This window comes from Nelusetta ayraudi, unplaced genomic scaffold, assembly GCF_046127955.1.
Source record: "Nelusetta ayraudi isolate G7.1 ecotype Tasmania unplaced genomic scaffold, CSIRO-AGI_Nayr_v1 ptg000004l, whole genome shotgun sequence".
Classification (NCBI taxonomy): Eukaryota; Metazoa; Chordata; class Actinopteri; order Tetraodontiformes; family Monacanthidae; genus Nelusetta; species Nelusetta ayraudi.
Genome location: NW_027466054.1, coordinates 8,004,556 through 8,023,310, shown reverse-complemented (window position 1 = coordinate 8,023,310; position 18,755 = coordinate 8,004,556). Strand labels below are relative to the sequence as shown.

Below are 18,755 nucleotides of genomic sequence, written 5' to 3'. Positions count from 1 at the left end.
CATAAATATTCCATCATTATTTTATAGTGTGGTGAATGTGCAGGTCACAACTTATCCTCAAGAGTTTTGGAGTTGTTGGATTGTGTGTTTGATGAGTTTTGAGGGAAGGAGACCTGTACCGTTGACCTCCTTTTTGTTCATAGAGCAGCTCCCGTCTCCACCTCCTGGATCTCAAAAGAACAGGCACTCATAACTAAAGGATATGTACCTCCTCATATGGCTGTCGGGATCATTGCAAAAGACAGAAGTGTTCACATTGATTCTTTAGTTGCACTTTTTTGAAAATAATTTTGTGAGTACTAAAATACGCATATGTAGGCCCTAGTTGGGCTGTGGTGGTTTTGAACTTATTTTGTTTATGTACCATATAATGCAAATTTCACTTCACCAACATTTTCTATAAATAATGTGTCTCTCGTCTGTCAGTGAACTCCCCTAGAAATGAGAGAAGTTCCTCCATATTCCTCATTCCACCCTTTACCATGTGTTTGTGAAAACATGGGACTCTGGACACCTGTCCCTTTGTGATGTCTTCGAGAGTACCGATACCTTTCTTACAGCTGGTGATGACGACACCCCAAAATGTGTTGGTCCACCGTTTGATACTTAAACATAGTTTTAGACAGTTAATCACGCAAGACCAATCTGGGGTTATAGTGAGAAATAAAAGATCTGAAAATTTATTGAATATGGAACGTATAAAGTAGATTCCTAAGCTCTTGTAATGCTAAGTCGGTGTAATACTATGTTAAAGTTGAACAGAGTTTGAAGACCTAAGGCAGGCTGTGATTAAAGACAAGAACCGTGAACCATGGCTTCTGCCTGCGCCAGTTTATATTGGTGTATATGTAGCACACAAATATAGTATCTGAAAGGACAAACACTTTTGTATATTCCTCCTGAGTGCAGGATAGAGTGACATAGAGCACTGATTCCAGATCGGTGATGTCTTGGCAGGTCATGAAAGGTGGCTACACTTGTCTAGTGTCTGTACTGTTCTTTCCGTGCAAACCACATAAGCTTTGACAAATAATGTGTTTTTTTTTTTAAATATAATTTTCATTTCCATTTATATGAGTGGGAAAATGGAGGGATCTGTGCATTCTGCATCTTGGGGATTTCCACTGAGGTATGTGAAAGAGCACAGAGCTCCCATAACAGCTCCAATACCTGGACACAGTAGTAGGTAGGCCGTAGGCCTTTTTTTGTCAATAGCAGGACAGGCAAGGAGCACCCTGGCACAATGCCTTCATCCCCGATATTCACATTACAGAGCTCTGAAGAATTTCTCCGGTAAAAGAAATGTGTATGCAAGTTCCTTTAATCCACGTGCAACCATACAATTAATTCTACACAGTGACCATTGAGCCTTTAATCCGCAGTTGCAGAGGAAATACTTTTCTGAGGAATATCTGTGGGGTTTGTTTGACCAGTTTTTTTTCCTTTTCGTTTTCTTTTATCTCTGTGTTGTTGTCAGAACTGTCTTTTTCATCTAGGGAAAACATATTGTTGTATTCTATTCTCAGGCCCCTACGCGTTTTAAAGTACGATCCCCAATTAAATTTCCCTCTGAATCTGCACGTGATCTTGCGCATAATCAAACATTAATGGTGGTGATGAGTCCACATTTATTGATTTCACGAATCCTTACCACAACACACACTCTGCAGTTTACACTTATTGATGATTCATTGTTGACATGCGACGTTTAACACTGTCCCTGTGCCCTGCCTCAAAACCCAGGAGTTGCAACAATGTTCGACTAAGTAAATAATTATTTGTCCTTATCTTATCATTTGACTGGAACACTGCGATGACCAGATGCTGCTCCGCACTGCAGTCACATTCTCTTGCCCTTTAAATAACAGCTTCGCTGATCTGCTGATCAGCCACGTATCGCCACGTTTCGGCGCATGCGCAGTGCACTGCACTTGTTTTCCGGGGTCAGTCAGTCAGTACACAGTGTAAAAACAATCATTGTGTACCTCAGTTTCACTTTATTACCCACTTTTACTTGCGCGGACGACTGAAGACGGGTCTCCAGGTTTTGTCTCGAAGGAGAGTCTCTGTGAATTGGGCACTCAGAGGACGTCTGTAGAGATGAACTTCTTCAGAGGAGTGATGGGTGGACAGGCAGCCGGGCCGCAGCCGTCCGGAGCGGAGACGGTAGGATACCCGTCCGGCTAGCCGAGGCTAGCTTCAACCTCCACCACCGTGTACAAGACACACTGACAGCACACATAGCTTTCCAACGATACGTCTGTTTTTTATAGAAAATATTTCATTTTGCCTCGTTAAAGCTATGTAGTCGCAGACGTTTCAGGGTTATAATTAAATCGACGAGCTAGTCGTTACGCTAATTAGCTAATGTTGCTTACCTGTCAGATAGCAGTAGAGCTGTTGTGACATGTGTAGCTATAATAAATAGATGAAATAATGATAATGCCTTAAGCTACACTATTATAGTTTAGTTTATAATTATTATATTTATATGTACACAACCTTAGACGAACCTGTCACTATGTACGTTTATACCTAAGAAGAAGAAGATAAGCAGCTGTGCCACAAACCGCCCTTCCATGTGTTGCAATTGTGGAGCTGAGATTCGTCAATAATTAGAAAAACGCCGTCTTTTACAACTCATGTTTTAGTCCCATTACATGAAAGTACGGGTATACAGCGATGATATTTGTTAGAGGGACACGATTTATGTTAGTTGGTAGTTTGGAGTTACTATTTCATTGTATCCTGGCTATTCATCAATGGTATGCCAAGTTTTAGCTGTTGAGGGGGGGAAACCCAAACATGGAGTGCAAGTTCTGCAGCATTATAATCAGATGCAGAATTGTTTCCCGTTGGCATCATTAGACTCTGGAAAAATAAGCAAGACTCTTCTGTTGACAGATCCAAAAGTTGTGTGATCGGGTGGCTTCCTCCACGCTATTAGAAGACCGTAGAGATGCTGTTCGTGCTCTCAAGTCGCTCTCAAAGGTAAGTTTAAGCAGGCAAACATAATCGAAACTGGTTCTGTACAGATGCATTTTATTATGCACACAGAATTTCAACATAGCCAGTTTTACAGCCGTACAACAGGCCCCACTTCTCATGATAGCTCCTACTCTGTTTAACTTATATTATTATTTGTTTTAATGGAATATATCAAAAATATATATTAATTTTTACTAGTTACCCTTATTCACTAAATATTTGTAAATGTTTTATCTTATTCCTCCTGCTGAAGACTAATTTCATTTGATAGAGTGCATAATAGAATACTGAGACACAGACACAGCCTTATGTGAAGCCTGAGTAATGAGTTTATCAGGCATGAATGAGGGGTTTAGAAGGCACTGGGTTGTACACTCACTGTGGTCAACGCTGGCCTGAATCAGAATTTCCTGTTTGCTGAAAGGTGTTGTTGAAAATAAAGCTGCTATTTTTATTATATTATGTAGAAATATCGCATGGAAGTTGGCGCACAGGCAATGGATCACTTGATCAACATACTGCAAACTGACAGGTATACACATATATTGGTGGCGTGGTTTTTGTTTGGCAATTGACCTTCCTGGTAGCGAAAAATCCTTTCTTTGCTACCCTCTGTCTTTTCCTGTTTTACAGGTCTGACTCAGAAATCCTTGGCTACGCTTTGGACACTCTGTACAACATCATCTGCAATGATGAGGAGGAGGAGCAAGGTATTCCCATTCTGCTCTTACAGATGAAATTAATTAAAATTCTCCTTCATTCAATTGTTTTTAGATTATTTTAAGACTGTTTGCTTGCAGACCAGTGTTTGCATGTGTAAAAAGGAAAGTCAGTCAATTGCCCCCCCGCCCCCATTCCTCTGTAAGCTGATAATGACCGCTTTGTGCAAACATTTTCATCTGTCTTCTTTTCCATATGTGTAACCCCTACAGATGAATCGGAAGGTAAAACTCTTTTATGCCACTGTGCATGATGCCTATAGCCCCTCTCATTCCCTCCCCCAGACCACCACCAGCACTTGCGTACTATACTGTAGATTGCTCTTCTTGTTGGCATGACTGTGGAAAGGCAGCACTCTGATCGTCTTGTTTACACCTTCTGCCATGCTTAGATTGACAGATTGTAAACAACTGGCAAGAGCTAATTTCTCACTCTCTGAGTGGTAAACGTGATCACTCGAGCTGCGGTGAGGCTGTAACCCTTCCCCTCCTCCCCGCTCTCGCAGATGCCGTAACCCCTATCTCTGTCGCAGGGAAGCCTAAGAGCATTTCCACGGCTGGTCAGTACTAAAGCTAGGCTAACCTCGCAACGTTTAAACTGCCGCAGAACTAACTTTACTAAAACTGTTTGTTATTGGAAGTAACCGGAAGGTGTTTGGGTGGTAACAGTGCCGCTTTGCTAATATCATCGTACCTTCAAATCCTCTTTGTGTGTGTGTCATTTCTTAGTGCCCATTTTTCCCTTCATATTTTAATGACTGGTTGCTGTGTACTTTTTTTCTTTCTATTGTACGCATCCCTTTAATTATCCAGATGATGAAAAAACAAGTGTATTTATTATAACCTGAGAGCTGAATATTTTGTTTTCAGATTTGCTGGTTGTTCAGGAATTAAGAAACAGGAAATGTTTCTTCAGGATCTCTGCAAACATCAATTAGTCTTGGTTTAACCTCCTTATGAATTGGCTGCAACAAGTGTTCCACTGACTCGAAAGCTCTGTGCACATACCAAATTCCATTCTAGCTGAAGGATTAGATATCATTGAAAAAACAAACTAAACAAAAAAAAAGGATGCCAATCAACCACCATAATAATAACCTAATAATGAGACTGATTCTAAAAGGTGTTGAATTGGCTTCCCAGACTCTGTTGTGTCAAAATGTCTCTGACCAGCTGACATGACATGCCACATTGTTTTGTGTCATAATAAATGGTAATATCCTTATTCAGTAGTAGAATACCTTTTTACATTAACCCTATTGCGCTCTGTGTGTCAGTGCTCCCATTTACTCTATCATCTCTTTGAGTCCCAGTGGGAATGTTTTTAGTTATCAGCCTTAGCATTAGTTCTTTAATACTGTTTTTTTGTTTGTTTGTTAGTTTGGTTTTTTTAACCCAGGCTGGTTGCTATGAACAAACTTACTGGTTCTCTAACTCCGTTTCTGCCTCTGTTACTGGAGATGTCACTAATTTTAGCCTTCCATCACCTTGGCAGATGAGAGTGCCCAGAAACAGGCAGATGACCTGGGAGCCCAATTTACAGACCAGTTCATTCAGGATCCAGAACATGTGACTCTGCTGCTTGCACTTCTGGAGGTAGGACCTGTTTCAGTGGCTCCCGACTTATTGAATTGGTTGAAATCAGATTGGGACCTGTGTGTGTGTGTGTGTGTGTGTGTGTGTGTGTGTGTGTGTGTGTGTGTGTGTGTGTGTGTGTGTGTGTGTGTGTGTGTGTGTGTGTGTGTGTGTGTGTGTGTGTGTTTTAAGGAGTTTGACTTCCATGTGCGTTGGCCTGGAGTGAAGCTGTTGACTGCTCTCCTGAAAAACCAAGGTATCCAGGTCCAGGGAATCATTCTGGTCAGCCCTATGGGTAAGTTTCCTCTTGTCTCATACAAGCAAACTAGGGGGTAGAGTTTGCGCTCGTGTCCGCGCGTAGTTTGACAGACGCAAACACCGCAAGCCAAAACCAGGCACAGCTTCTGTCTGTCAAAGTGTTTCTGGCTTCTGAGTGAAACTTTCCTCTCTGAAAAGCCTGAAATATATATATGGCTCCCCAAATCTTATATATAGACCGGCATAGACTACAGTATATATGCCAATATTTTAGATAGGCTATGAAAAATACAAATGGTACTCAGGTGTTGGTGACTAACGCGTCTTGACTTTCTTTCCATTATGGCAGCAGTCTTGGTAGACGGAGGAGGCATTGTAATGCCAGGAGCGCACAGGAGCGCCTTCATCCTAGCAGAGTTTCCCTGTCAAACACAGGCACTCACCAACAACCTTTGGCGCAAACTGCTCTCGGGTTGCCAGACCGCAACATTCGCACCTGTTTCAGGTGCCGCATTTGTGGGCGTGTTTGCGCCTGCGTGTCATTAGCGCAAAAGCCTTTGTGGATACCCGCATTTGTGGCACAAATTGCGGGTGCAATCCCGCCGCGAAATGCGCAGCATTTTAGCACTGCGCGCCCTTTTTTGAGGATCTACCCCTAGGTTCTTATTTGTACACTTGACTCAGGTCCTCTGGGCTGGGCAGATTTTCAGAGAATGTGTATTGTTATCTGGCCAAACAGCAGCCACAATCTTGCTAAGCAGTTACAACTCGATTAGCAATCGCAGAAAGTAGTCAGAAGTGTGTGAATAGAAAATGGTTAAAAGTCTAATGCTAAGAGTGGTATGTCATATTGACCTGTGTTTTGCGAGTGGTCTAGTAATACTTTTGTCCATCTGTGTAGGTGTTTCCAGATTGATGGATCTCCTGGCAGACTCCCGAGAAGTCATTCGCAACGATGTGAGTTTACATGCTTTGTCTGTGTCTGAAGAAACACCATTGGTATATTCACACAAAAGAGACACAATGAGATCTAAACTTGGCAAAGCTATGATTTATGTTTTGAAAATATTTCTTTTTATCACAACTGAAGATTTAAAGTGATGTGCTTTTTCCCTTCCTACAGGGCTTGCTGCTTCTTCAACAACTGACCAAAACTAACGCTGCCATTCAGAAGATTGTTGCATTTGAAAATGCTTTTGAGCGTCTTCTAGACATCATCACTGAGGAAGGCAGTAGTGATGGAGGTAAAAGGTTTTAGAGACTTGGAAACGTGATTATCTCAAAATACCTCATTACGTTCATGGATTTTGTTGGAATGTCTGTATTTGTCGCGCAGAAGTGTAAACCACGTGACCCTGATGTTTCGGCACTTTTCATTTAGTGAAAGCACATCGTGCCATATGTGCAAAGCAGTGACGTAAATTCCTGTCCCTGGGTATGCAGGTATTGTGGTGGAGGACTGTTTGCTGTTGCTGCTCAACCTGCTAAAGAACAACAGCTCCAATCAGAACTTCTTCAAGGAGGGCTCCTACATTCAGAGAATGAAGCCCTGGTTTGAGGTGGGGGATGATAATTCCGGCTGGTCTGCACAGAAGGTCACCAACCTCCACCTCATGCTGCAGGTAACACATTTTCCTTCTTCAAAAAAGCAGAAAATGAGGAAGTGATTTTTTTTTCTTCACGCCGTGCAAAATGCTGCTGTTCTCAGCTGGTGCGAGTCATGGTGTCTCCAGTGAACCCTCCCGGAGCTACGGCCAGCTGTCAGAAGTCCATGTACCAGTGTGGTCTGCTGCAGCAGCTGTGCACCATCCTCATGGCCACAGGTGTACCTGCTGACATCCTCACAGAGGTAATTCTCACTGGTTGTTAAAGATACAGCCCATCCAAATTGGGGAAATTTAAATAATTACAGCAACAATATAGTGCAAAGAGATAAATTAAAAAGAGAATTAAAAAAAAAATATATATATATATATATATATATATATATATATATAAATACATTAAAAATAAATATTTATAGCGTAAGAAAGGAAAAAGCAAACAAGATATTTTCATTTTATGGACGGATAGACTATTTACAAGTTATCTACATTATATCGGCAGATAAATAAGTGTGTTATTGCAATTACATTCAATCTAATTTTAATTTGATTTTAAAGGTAATTAGATCTTCATCTAATCTTAATCTTTAATCTAAATGCATTTTAGCCTAATTATTTATCATATCTGTGGATGTGGCCACAGAATTCTGCAAAGTATTTCTTCCCTTTCTTTCAGACCATCAACACTGTATCAGAAGTCATCAGGGGCTCACAGGTCAACCAGGATTATTTTGCCTCAGTCAACGCCCCCTCAAACCCGCCGAGGTAGGACAGCCCCCCATAAAGCTCCCTCCGTGGAATGCATTTCCTCATCGTCGTTTGACACTTTTATCATCGCGCTTGTTTGCAGGCCAGCCATCGTGGTGCTTCTCATGTCCATGGTGAACGAGAGGCAGCCCTTTGTGCTTCGCTGCGCCGTCCTCTACTGCTTCCAGTGTTTCCTCTACAAAAACCAGAAAGGCCAGGGGGAGATTGTGGCCACGCTGCTGCCCTCCACCATTGATGGTCAGTGATACCGGTCTGATAACGATGAGATGCCTTTGAACCGTTGTTATGCGTCAGTCAGCCTTGTAGAGTCGTTATCTTTGTTTATGCGTTATTTAAAAAAGGTGTGCAAAATACAAGGGGTTCTAGGAGGGTGGGACCCCCGTTTAATCCATGACCCCTTGAAAGCCCCAAAGCATCTCATATATTTTCATTATTGTCTCCATCCATCCATCCATCCATCCATCTTCAATACCCGCTTCTTCCTGAGCTCAGGGTCACGGGGGTTTGCTGGATCCCAATTTTGAGTTTCCAATTCCTCTCACATGCATGTTTTTGTTTTTGAAAATATTAATCTTATATATATTAAATATTCATTTTGCCAATATTCTTATATTCCAATTTTCATCAATATGGATTAAAAATTATTGACGGGTATTTCACACACTGTTGAAAAACCTACTAACATGAAGCTGCACTTTAGCTTACTTTTCAGTAAAAATACAGAAAACAAATATGGACTGAAAACCTGAATGACTGTCACAGGTTTGATGATTCCAGCTGCTATATTTGCAGCATAACATAATAAAGTTTGATTTGCTAGGTGAGTCAAATAATTGAACCTTTTTCCTTTTTTTTTGTCCCACAAGCGAATTGCATCTCAGCGGGCCAGCTGCTGTGCGGAGGCCTGTTTTCAGCGGATTCCCTGTCCAACTGGTGTGCCGCCGTGGCGCTGGCTCACGCCCTGCAGGACAACCTCACCCAGAAGGAGCAGCTGCTCAGGGTTCAACTGGCCACCAGCCTGGGGAAACCTCCCGTCTCGCTGCTGCAGCAGTGCACCAACATCCTCTCCCAGGTAGGACACAAAGCGGTGGGGGGCAGCGTCACTGAGTGCGAGGCAGAGTTTTTTCTGTGTGTCGGTGGGATCGGGGGGGTTGTTTGTGAAGGTTTCTTGCTGAAGTGTCACGCAGTCATTAGAACAATGTCACATTGTTGTGGTTTTGCAGGGAGATAAGATCAACCGACGGGTGAGTAGCACGTGTGGACTTTTGTGCACCTTTGTGTGTGTTTTTAGTGCTTGGGCGGCATCTTATGCTGGTCATTTTGGCTTGCCATGTGTAGTCGGGGTCCTGTCAGCCCATGTGTGTGTGGCGGGCCTTCTGCTTTTCTTTAACGCTCTACTACCACCTGTTTTTGTTTTTTTAAATCCCAACAGCTCTACTCTGAGCAAGCCCTTCCACCTCGTGGTTGGTGACTCATGGGTGCACTGCTTCTTATGAAGCTGAAAGCGACAGTTAGTGGAATTCGTGCACTAACATTTCATTGGACAGAGGTTCTTGAAAGAAACGCATCAGCTGGTGGTGGTTGTTTTCTCTGATGTGATCTTATTTGAAGGCCTTTGAGATGTGGCCTGTAATCATTTCCTGTGCAGTTGCAAGATCTTTGCAGTCTGCTGAGAAACATTTATTTCACAGTAGCAGCTTTTGGACTTTGTCTGCGTATAGATGAACAATGCACAAAATGCTCTGCTGTCTTTGTTTCTACTTATTCAAACATTGCTGTGGGATTAGAGGATTCTTTACACTCTACTGATCTGCAACACTGTGCAGACGGTGTGTGGTTCTGGTGAGCCACTTCCAAGGGCAAACTTTCCATGAGCTGACCGTGTAGATCTCTGACCAATCCCACTGTTAATCTAGTCATTATAAGGGAAGCTGGTCCTGGGCTCCGAGAGGAAGTAGTGCAGGAGTTAGGATCTGTATTCCAATGTACTATGTTGGAGAAGAGTTGTTTGCTCTGACGTGGAGGATCGTTTCCCGTGTTGGTACTCCGCACTCATCCTGCCGGGCTGGTTGGAATGTTTCCAGCGAGCTTTACCGAACCGCATTCGCACACACAAAGTGTTTGACCATGTCCTCTGAGGCCAGTGAGCGAACAGTATTGATTCATGTGGTCATTTTTCCTGTCTTCCTGTTTTCTCTCTTTGATTTCTTGCATCACGTCACATTTGGAGACTAAATCTGAAAAGGTGACTTTGTAAGTTTTGTAGTTTGGAATGCTGATAAGTTTTTAGCTGCACTGTCATTGCTTTGCGCAATTCCCCACCGTGGTTTTGACTTTGCTTTGGTAGAGGGATCACTCTGCTTATGTTGAAGCATGGTGCACTCTAAAGGTTTGATGCGCCGCTGTTGTTCGCAGCAGCGTCACGCTACAGCTGGAGAGAACAGTTTCCATCCACCTCTGCTCTTCTTTCCTTCGTGTCTTTTACCATTTTACATTACTTTTTTCATTTCTTTTTTAACAGATGATTAAAAAAGACTCACCTGAAACTACATATATAAAAAGTATCCTTATAAGAAGCTTAAACGTGTGCATACATGAAAATGAATAATTTAAAGCAAATCTTATGTTGTAAGACTTTTTGCTACCAATTGAATTTGTGCTTTGCAGAATGCATGGCCTTTTTTATGCTATCATTTGGTTAGTTGCTGTCACGCTTTCAGCCTCAGGAAGCACATCTAGCAGCTTTTTGCTTTGCATGTGCTGATATTTTTTAGAGAAGTACAGTCAGAGTTTTCTCTTGGATTGGGGGAGACGGTCAGAAATCTTTTCTCTTGTTGACTTTATTTGAAGATGTTCAGGAAAGACTATTGTTTATGTAGAAAACGCAGGCTGCCATGTGTAACGTAACACTGTTTGAGCGAGTTAATATTGACAGTGATAGTTTTGGTTTGTTTTAACCTCATTAACAACTAACAGCTGATGTGATTGTGGTAACATTTGATGGATTGACTTTTTTATTATTTATTTTATTACTTTTTCTTTTTGATTGATGAGAATTTTGGTTATTATTTTACTCCAAGTGTGTAACCCCCCCACCTCCCCCTTACTTTTACTTGTTGAAATAACTCTGTCCCTTATTTTATCATCCCATTATTACAACTGTTATTAGTCTGGGGATTCCTTGATCGTCTGCAAAATACAAGTTCCAACTGGCTCCTTTAAACAAAATGACAACCTGTTTGGTAACATTTTTCGTCAGAATTATTTTAAAAATCTTATTTCTGGTTGATTTACCTCTGAACTCTCAGTCTTTTAAATATAAAATACTGTTTCATATGTGCAAGAGACTCCTATTAGCCGCTTCAGTTGTTGATAGAAGCAATTGTTCACCTACTTGTCCTATTTTTTGTTTCCAGGGCAGTAAAGTGCAGACCAGGGTGGGCCTCCTCATGCTGCTGTGCACGTGGATCAGCAACTGTCCCATCGCTGTCACACACTTTCTACATAACCAGGAAAATGTCCCATTTGTATCCTTCAAGAAGCTCGCAGCCATGCCAAAACCCTCTGCACACTCGCATGGAGTCCACGCAGATCACATGACACGGTCATTAAATCAGCCTTGACTTTGTGACCTGTCCAGTTGACTGCGCAGATCTCAGAGAACTTGGGAGAAGATGAGAGGCTGGTCCAGGGTCTGTGCGCACTGCTGCTGGGAATCTGCATCTATTACAACGACAACTCACTGGAAAACTACACCAAGTAAGTCTCACCTGACCCACCTGCATGGAAATAGAAATAGTGTATCATTATTGGACCAGTGTTAATTTAATTTACCACGAAGACCTTTTAGGCTTTTCAGGCATTTATTCTGCAACAAATATGTTGCGATGCATTGCTGTTTATTAGGTGTATTGCAGTTCGATGGAAGGTTTTTTGACTCCTTCAGATTTATTTACATATCCGTCTGGTTAAGAGCCTAAATGAAAAGAAATCAGTGTTTGGAAAGTGCAGGCAAACTGTCTGGCAGATTTGTGACTGCGCTTCATTAGTTAGGGTGTTTAACTACACTCTTGCCAAAACCTGTTGGCACGTGAGTAAAGTGAAAGTGTTGTCCCCTGAGAATAACCCACAGTGCTACGTTTATGTTGCTCGTTCAATGGGATTCTGCTCTAATAAAACTGCTGCTCTGGCGTCCACTTGAATCTCCTTAGCAGCGGCCGTTGTTCCAGTGTTGCTCTTCCTCTATGGATTCTCAGAGCAGCTTGAAACATTTGTGTCTCACTTTAATGGCTGTCTGGAAGCAACACCGATTTGTATGAGGTCCACGGAAAATTAAGGGAGAGGGAAAATGCTTCCTGCTTTCAAATGACAAGACAAGAGGATTTCATAGAGGAATTAGTAATAGTTAAAGACAACTCAAAGTTATGATGTTTGACTTGGATCCAAAGCTCCAGATAAACACTTAATAATTGATATTTTTTCTCACACATTCTTTGTTAAGATGAACTGTATTATACTGTTATCTAAAACCGACATCAGTCTACATGGGAGGGGAACAATATTTTCTTTTAATTTTTAATTTCGACATATGAGGCCATGTGCCGTCCGACAAGGTAACGACTGTGTCCGATCTGTGTGCCGTCTCTGTCCCCCTCAGAGAAAAGCTGAAGCAGCTCATCGAGAAGCGAATTGGAAAGGAGAACTTTGTTGAAAAACTGGGCTTCATCACCAAGCACGAGCTGTATTCTCGGGCAGCCCAGAAGCCGCAGCCCATCTTCCCGTCGCCCGAGCAGATGCTCTTCGACCACGAGTTCACCAAGCTGGTCAAGGAGCTGGAGGGTCCGTCAGACGTGTTCAACTGCGCAGTGATTTATGGTTTATTTATCATGAGAGGAGAATGAGGAGGAGGAGCAGTTTCATTGGGCTTTTGGCAAACTGTCATTACAGGAATGATCACTAAAGCTGTTCACAAATCGAGCGAGGAGGAGGAGAAGGAGGAAGAGGTGAAAAAGACTCTGGAGCAACATGACAACATTGTCACTCAGTACAAAGAGCTGATCCGAGAGCAGGTAAACTCACTCAGCTGTTGCATGTGGTTTTGTCGTCGCCGTTTGCGTGCCCTCTCTCACGGTGATGATTCCTTTTCCGTCCTGCAGGACGCCCAGGTCCAGCAGCTGAAGGAGGAGGTGTCGTCCATGTCCTCCCAGAACGAGCAGATGCAGAGCACCATCACCCAGCAGCTGTCCCAGATTCAGCAGCATAGGGACCAGTACAACATCCTCAAGCTCAAACTGGGTGGGTGGGCGGCCTATGATTTGACCTGACCGCTCTCGGCGCTCGCCGCTGTGAACCTAGCTGGGGTCGTGACTCGCGTGTGCGTGTTGTTGCTTTTAGGGAAGGACAACCAGAGTCAGGGAGACGGCTCGCACATGAACGGGCTGCAGACGGAGGAGCTGACGCAGCTCCGAGAGGAGGTGGAGGAGCTCCGCAAGCAGAGCGCACTCCTTCAGACGCAGCTGGGCGACAAAGAGGCGCTCATCAACACCCTGGTGAGCATCCACACGACATCCCTCTGTGTCTGGAAGGACCTCACATTCTAGTCCCGGTCAGTCAAACAAGACAAGCTGGTCCCATCTCATGTCTGCACATAAATAGACATTAACCCGTTGCACTTTAATGCAACTTAACAATGATGGGTTTTCACCAACTGTACTTGTGTGAGCCTTTAAATGGCAAGCACTTTCTTCAAGCTTAATTTAAAACCAATGTGCCAGTTGAAGGATGCAGGTTTTGGTGTTTTAGTGAAAGAAAATAGAGCCACGTGTTTGGAATAGCAATGGATTCATTCTCGTCACTTAAATCTTTCTTTTCTTTTTTTTTCTTTACTAGCAGGCGGTTGAACTGTTGGCAAAGTTTCACTCTGATGTGTTCATGGTAATGACAGGACTGTTCAGCGCTGACGCCTCCTGCTTTTCCTCTGTGTGATTGCAGAAGTCGGAGACGGCGCAGACAGCAGATGGTTCTGCGGCAGGATCCGAAAACACAGAACTGCTTCAGGTTGGGGACAGGGGGTTCATCGTGTGTGTGTGTGTGTGTGTGTGTGTGTGTGTGTGTGTGTGTGTGTGTGTGTGTGTGTGTGTGTGTGTGTGTGTGTGTGTGTGTGTGTGTGACTCAAAAAAGAAGTGATTGCTGATGATGGTCAGTTTTTTTTTGTATGCATCACTTTGATTCGTCAAGTCTGCCGCAGCAAAATAATCGTCACTACCGGCAATCGCCCAAAATAGAAGAAAGGGTGTATTTATCCTTTGCTTTGGGATCCTCATTTAAAAAACATTTAAAAAAATTGTTTTGGTGAAAGTCAGCTTAATTAAAAACCTTTTGGCAACATGGGTTGTATTTCTAGTCTTAGATGTACTTCCATCAGATGAGAATTTTTTTTTGCCTCTCTCTCTCTCTTTTTTTTTTTAATTTTCACATTGCCTGCTTTTCTGAAGTGCTGTTGGACTCTGTTTGCAGGAGCTGGAGGCTCTGAGGAGTCAGGTCCAGTCACAGTCGGCAGAAATCCACCAGCTGCAGACAGAGAAGCAGGACATGCTGAAAAGAAGTGAAGCTGCTCCGGTAAATATCTTGCCTGTGTGAGATTTCCTGCTGGACGTATGACAATAATCCTGAGTCAGTGAAACTTCTGCTGGTCTCTCCTAGCTGTCGGAGTCGGTTCCTGGCAGCGACGGCCTAGTAGATGCTGGCAAGACGGCAGAGCTGGAGAGCAGGCTGGCAGCACAGACAACTGAGTTGGAGAGACTCAAGGTGTGTTGCAAAGTGTCTAACAAGGTGTCTGGATCTTCACTGTAATCTCTAAAAAGTCCAGTATTTAAAAACTTTAATCCAGACTATTCATAATTTAGAATTGTGTATAATTGAATCTACTTCCTCCTTTGCTGTTTCAGGAGGAGGCCAAGAGCTCGTCGGAGAGCCGGGCTGAGCTGGAGCAGCAGCTGGCTTCATCCACCAGTACGGTGGCCATCCTGCAGACGGAGAAGGCGAAGCTGCAGACGGAGGTGCAGGAGTCCAAGAAGGAGCAGGACGACCTGCTGATGCTGCTGGCCGACCAGGACCAGAAGATTCATGCCCTCAAACAGAAGCTCAAAGACCTGGGAGAGCCGGTAAACCTTCACCACGACGTCAAGCTCTGTCTATCCAGTCAAAGGCAGCAGAGCGGTTTGAATAGATGCAGGAGTTTTAAATCATTAAATAAATCTACCAAAGTTGTACCCTGGCACAGCAAAGGATTTATGCACCGGTAGCATTTTTGTTTTGCACGGATTTTCAGATTTATTTATTTTATTTTATGTTATTGCTGCTAAGGCTAAGGAGAGTTGTTTGCTCTCGGAATGTGATTATAACTCTACGAAAATCATATTTTTTTGGGTTGAGGAGGATTTTTGTAAACACTTGGCAGTCCATCATAACTGCACTCATTTCTTTGAAATATACAAACTTAAAGGATAGAAAACATGGTATCTGATTGGTAGTGAAGGAAAAAGTATTTGTTTATTTGTTGTCTTGATGCCAGCGTTCCCAGTAGAACCACCAAACTGTGTTCTTGCTAGATGGGATGTGCTGACTTCACGTTGCTCCTTCTCTGTGCAGGTGGACGATGAAGACGACCTGGATGCCAAGGACGACCCAACGGACGACGATGACGAAGATGAGGACGAAGACGAGGCCTAGATTTGAATATGAAAAAGAGAAAAAGCAAAACACAATTGATGGGAAAAACCAAGAGACTTCACAAAGAAGCTCGGCAGAAGCAGAACAGGACTAATGTGTTTGAAGCAGGTTCTCTGTCTCCAGCTGCCATGCTTTCGTCATGCTGTCACGTGACCCACGCCTGAGTTACCTGGACATTTTCTTTCCCTCTGTTCGATGTGTGGTTGTTTAGGTTGAAGTGACACTAACATGTAAAACGTGTCGACACGTTCGTCTCCTCCCATCAGTTCCGGATGGATTTTGCCCGTCATGCCCGTCATCACGTCACACTGTTGAGTTCAGGAAACTGTGAAAGTCACTTTCAAACTCAGCAAAAGAAAAATTGCAACCACAGGAACGTTTCGTGTTTTTCTCACTTTGTCATAAACACGCTGGTGAGCTCTTCCTCTCATCCCCTCTGAGTCACTGTGCCCCCCCCCCCCACTACCCCTCAACCACACACACACACACACACATCGTCACACAACAGTCGGCGGTCCGACTCTCAGCGACGTCCCACTTCTCTCTTCCGCCGACCCGAGCGCTCTACAATATGCTGCAAAACACTGACACAAAAGATGTAAAGACACAAGACACAATATTTTTGCAACTTTTTGTCCAGTTTCGGCATCCGGCTTGTGTATGATATTGTGTAACTTATCACTTGAGCCACAGTGGAATGACTTGAGAATCTATTCGTCTGTATGCCTGTATGGAGGAATAATTGTAGATAAATTAAATTTTACTAAGTTTACGGTGACACTGCCGGCGTGTTTGTGTTTCTATTTGTATAATCTCTTATTTTAGGGCAAAAGTTCTATTAGTATGTGTTTTGGGTAGTTGCTGGTGGTCAGCTGGATCTCATTGGCTCTTTAAGATATTTGTTCATCATGAGCAGTTTTTACGCAGCAGTCGTATTGCAAGGTAACATTTTCAATGTGTCCTTTTTGTTTACAGGTGTTCAGGGATTTATTTATTTATTTAGCCATTTTCCAGTATCTGACCTTTTTCAAACTAATTATATGTGAGAAATTAATAAAAAATAAAAAACAAAACGATCAGATGCAGCTAAAAACTATATAACAAACAGTTGTTTTGTTTTTTGTTTAATATTTGGGTCAGACTTGGATTTTTTGAAAGAATTTTTCCCTCGCATGTCTTTGCATGTTTCCCTTCATTTTAAGCTTGCTGACACGTGCCTAATGACTTGTCCAAGCAGTTCACATTTTTTTCGCACTCGGACCGTCGGAGGCATGAGGAGACTGGTTTCACTTGGCTCCCGCTTTGTTCACACACCTTACAGCTGTAAGTTAGAGAAACATCTCTAGATAAGAAACAGCCCTAGATAACGAGGTGACATGTAGCTGAACACTGACCTGCTTTGACATGCAGGATCTTCCTATTAAATTAAAAGAACACTTTCTATGAAGGAACTGTAGAGATTTGACAGAGCGTAGGAGCTGTTCAGACTGAGACGCAACTGTCCAAAGGCAATTTGAAACTACTTCCCGAAGGTGGTTTCAATCCGTTTTGCAAAAATCGTATTTCATGTGATTTGTGACTGTTCAGACTACAAAAGAGCCATCAGGTTTCGATCTGGATGGGCTATAAATCAAATTTTGCCTGGCAGTCTGAATGTGCCCATAGATTGATCCTTTGCCAATATCTGATATTCAGTGCATAGTTTCTTTATCATGCTTTATTTTTTTTGTGGAGGTAGGCTTTTCTCACTCGTATGTGACTAAATGTGTTGATAATTCTTATATATAGAGTCAGAAGCCAAATTTAAGTTGTTTATTTTTTTTTTGCAATGGCTATGTTTCAACACTAGGGGGCAACAAGCATTCTCAAAAACAGAACTCACTGCTGGTTTGTTTAGAAATGAGGGCATTCTGAAAAACAAATGGTTTGTCCTTTTGCTCAATCCAACCAACCGACAAAATCACGAGTCAAAACCAATTTGATGTGTTTTTACAAACATGTTTCACTGTTTGGGCCCCAGCAGACAGCTTGGAGAACAGCGACTGACTCCTTTATATATACATATACAGCTATATATTAAAAAACGTAATTTTCTTCTATATTGTGAAGCCACGCAGCAGGGTGGACTGTGTCAAGTCTAACAGCACTCTGACAGTTGAACACCGGCCACACCCTCCTCAGGACCCTCAAGCCAAACTGACTTCAGTACTTTATGATGCCCTCAATTACTCACAAGTGTTGGCAGATGAAAGCCTCGGTGTCACAATCCAGGATGTAAGTCATTAGAACACTCATTCTTCATATTTCTCCTCCATCCACAAAACATGTTTTGACTGTTTCGGGCCTAACCTTTGTCAGGCACCCATTACCTAGTGTAATGTGAATTAGAATAATAAGAATTATTGAAACATAGCTCCAATCTACTTAATAGGAATGTAGATTGTGCTTCATTCATTAAAATGGTCAAAAAGAGTATTTATTTTTTATATTTATTTATTATATTTTACATTTTCTGAATTCTGAAATAGATGTAAAGGTACATCTTAAATGAAACAAAAAAAATACTCTGCAACAATACACACTCTGTTTCAAATCCAAAATACACATTTATCTATCAATGTTAAATATTCAATCTGTAACATTTAAGGTGCCTTTTGCCACAGCATTTTATGTTTTATGATCACTTTCCCCCCTAATATTAATAAGCATTTGTGGGTGGCCCTGTTGTTCCAGAGTGTATCTAATATGGATTTAAGATTTAATGAGACGTCAGAAAACAGGGATTAAAATTTTGGATTAAAATTGTAGTCATCACAGCCATTCAGCCTACCAGTCAGATTTCAATTTATTGCCAGTCCACTGAAGCTAGCACAGCAACCTATCCATGCACATTTTCCTTTTATGTATGTTTTGGACTCAATGCAAAGCAGACAGCGAGATAAATCCAACATGCGGCCAAAAAAATAAATTTGCTAATTTGACTTTGGAAGGACAGTGTGTAAAACAAGACGCTCATGCAAATTGTACCAACAGAAATGTTTGTTCTGCTAAGGGTCTGTACAGCAGTTGTCTTGATGTTTTCCACCCCCCCCGTATGTCCTAAAGTACTTTT

At 42.4% G+C, this 18,755-nt stretch overlaps 1 protein-coding gene across 9 annotated transcripts; it reads left to right on the top strand.

The window, feature by feature from the left end:
• Nucleotides 1-1,912: 1,912 nt before the first annotated feature.
• uso1 (USO1 vesicle transport factor) lies at nt 1,913-16,421 on the top strand. Of its 9 annotated transcripts, none has more exons than XM_076032519.1 (27): nt 1,913-2,166; nt 2,905-2,991; nt 3,456-3,520; nt 3,622-3,698; nt 3,921-3,932; nt 4,214-4,267; nt 5,203-5,303; nt 5,475-5,577; nt 6,442-6,497; nt 6,664-6,784; nt 6,984-7,162; nt 7,249-7,389; nt 7,821-7,909; nt 7,995-8,149; nt 8,779-8,984; nt 9,136-9,156; nt 11,329-11,439; nt 11,553-11,671; nt 12,570-12,751; nt 12,860-12,981; nt 13,069-13,207; nt 13,307-13,461; nt 13,904-13,969; nt 14,429-14,530; nt 14,615-14,719; nt 14,860-15,075; nt 15,563-16,421. In XM_076032519.1, exons 1-27 carry the CDS (start codon nt 2,101-2,103, stop codon nt 15,641-15,643), a joined length of 2,931 nt encoding a protein of 976 aa, XP_075888634.1. In that variant the 5' UTR covers nt 1,913-2,100; the 3' UTR covers nt 15,644-16,421. The 9 variants fall into 9 exon arrangements, with proteins under 9 accessions (XP_075888634.1, XP_075888617.1, XP_075888626.1 ...); XM_076032502.1 differs by having other exon boundaries at nt 13,904-13,990; XM_076032511.1 differs by lacking the exon at nt 3,921-3,932 and having other exon boundaries at nt 13,904-13,990.
• Nucleotides 16,422-18,755: the final 2,334 nt, after the last annotated feature.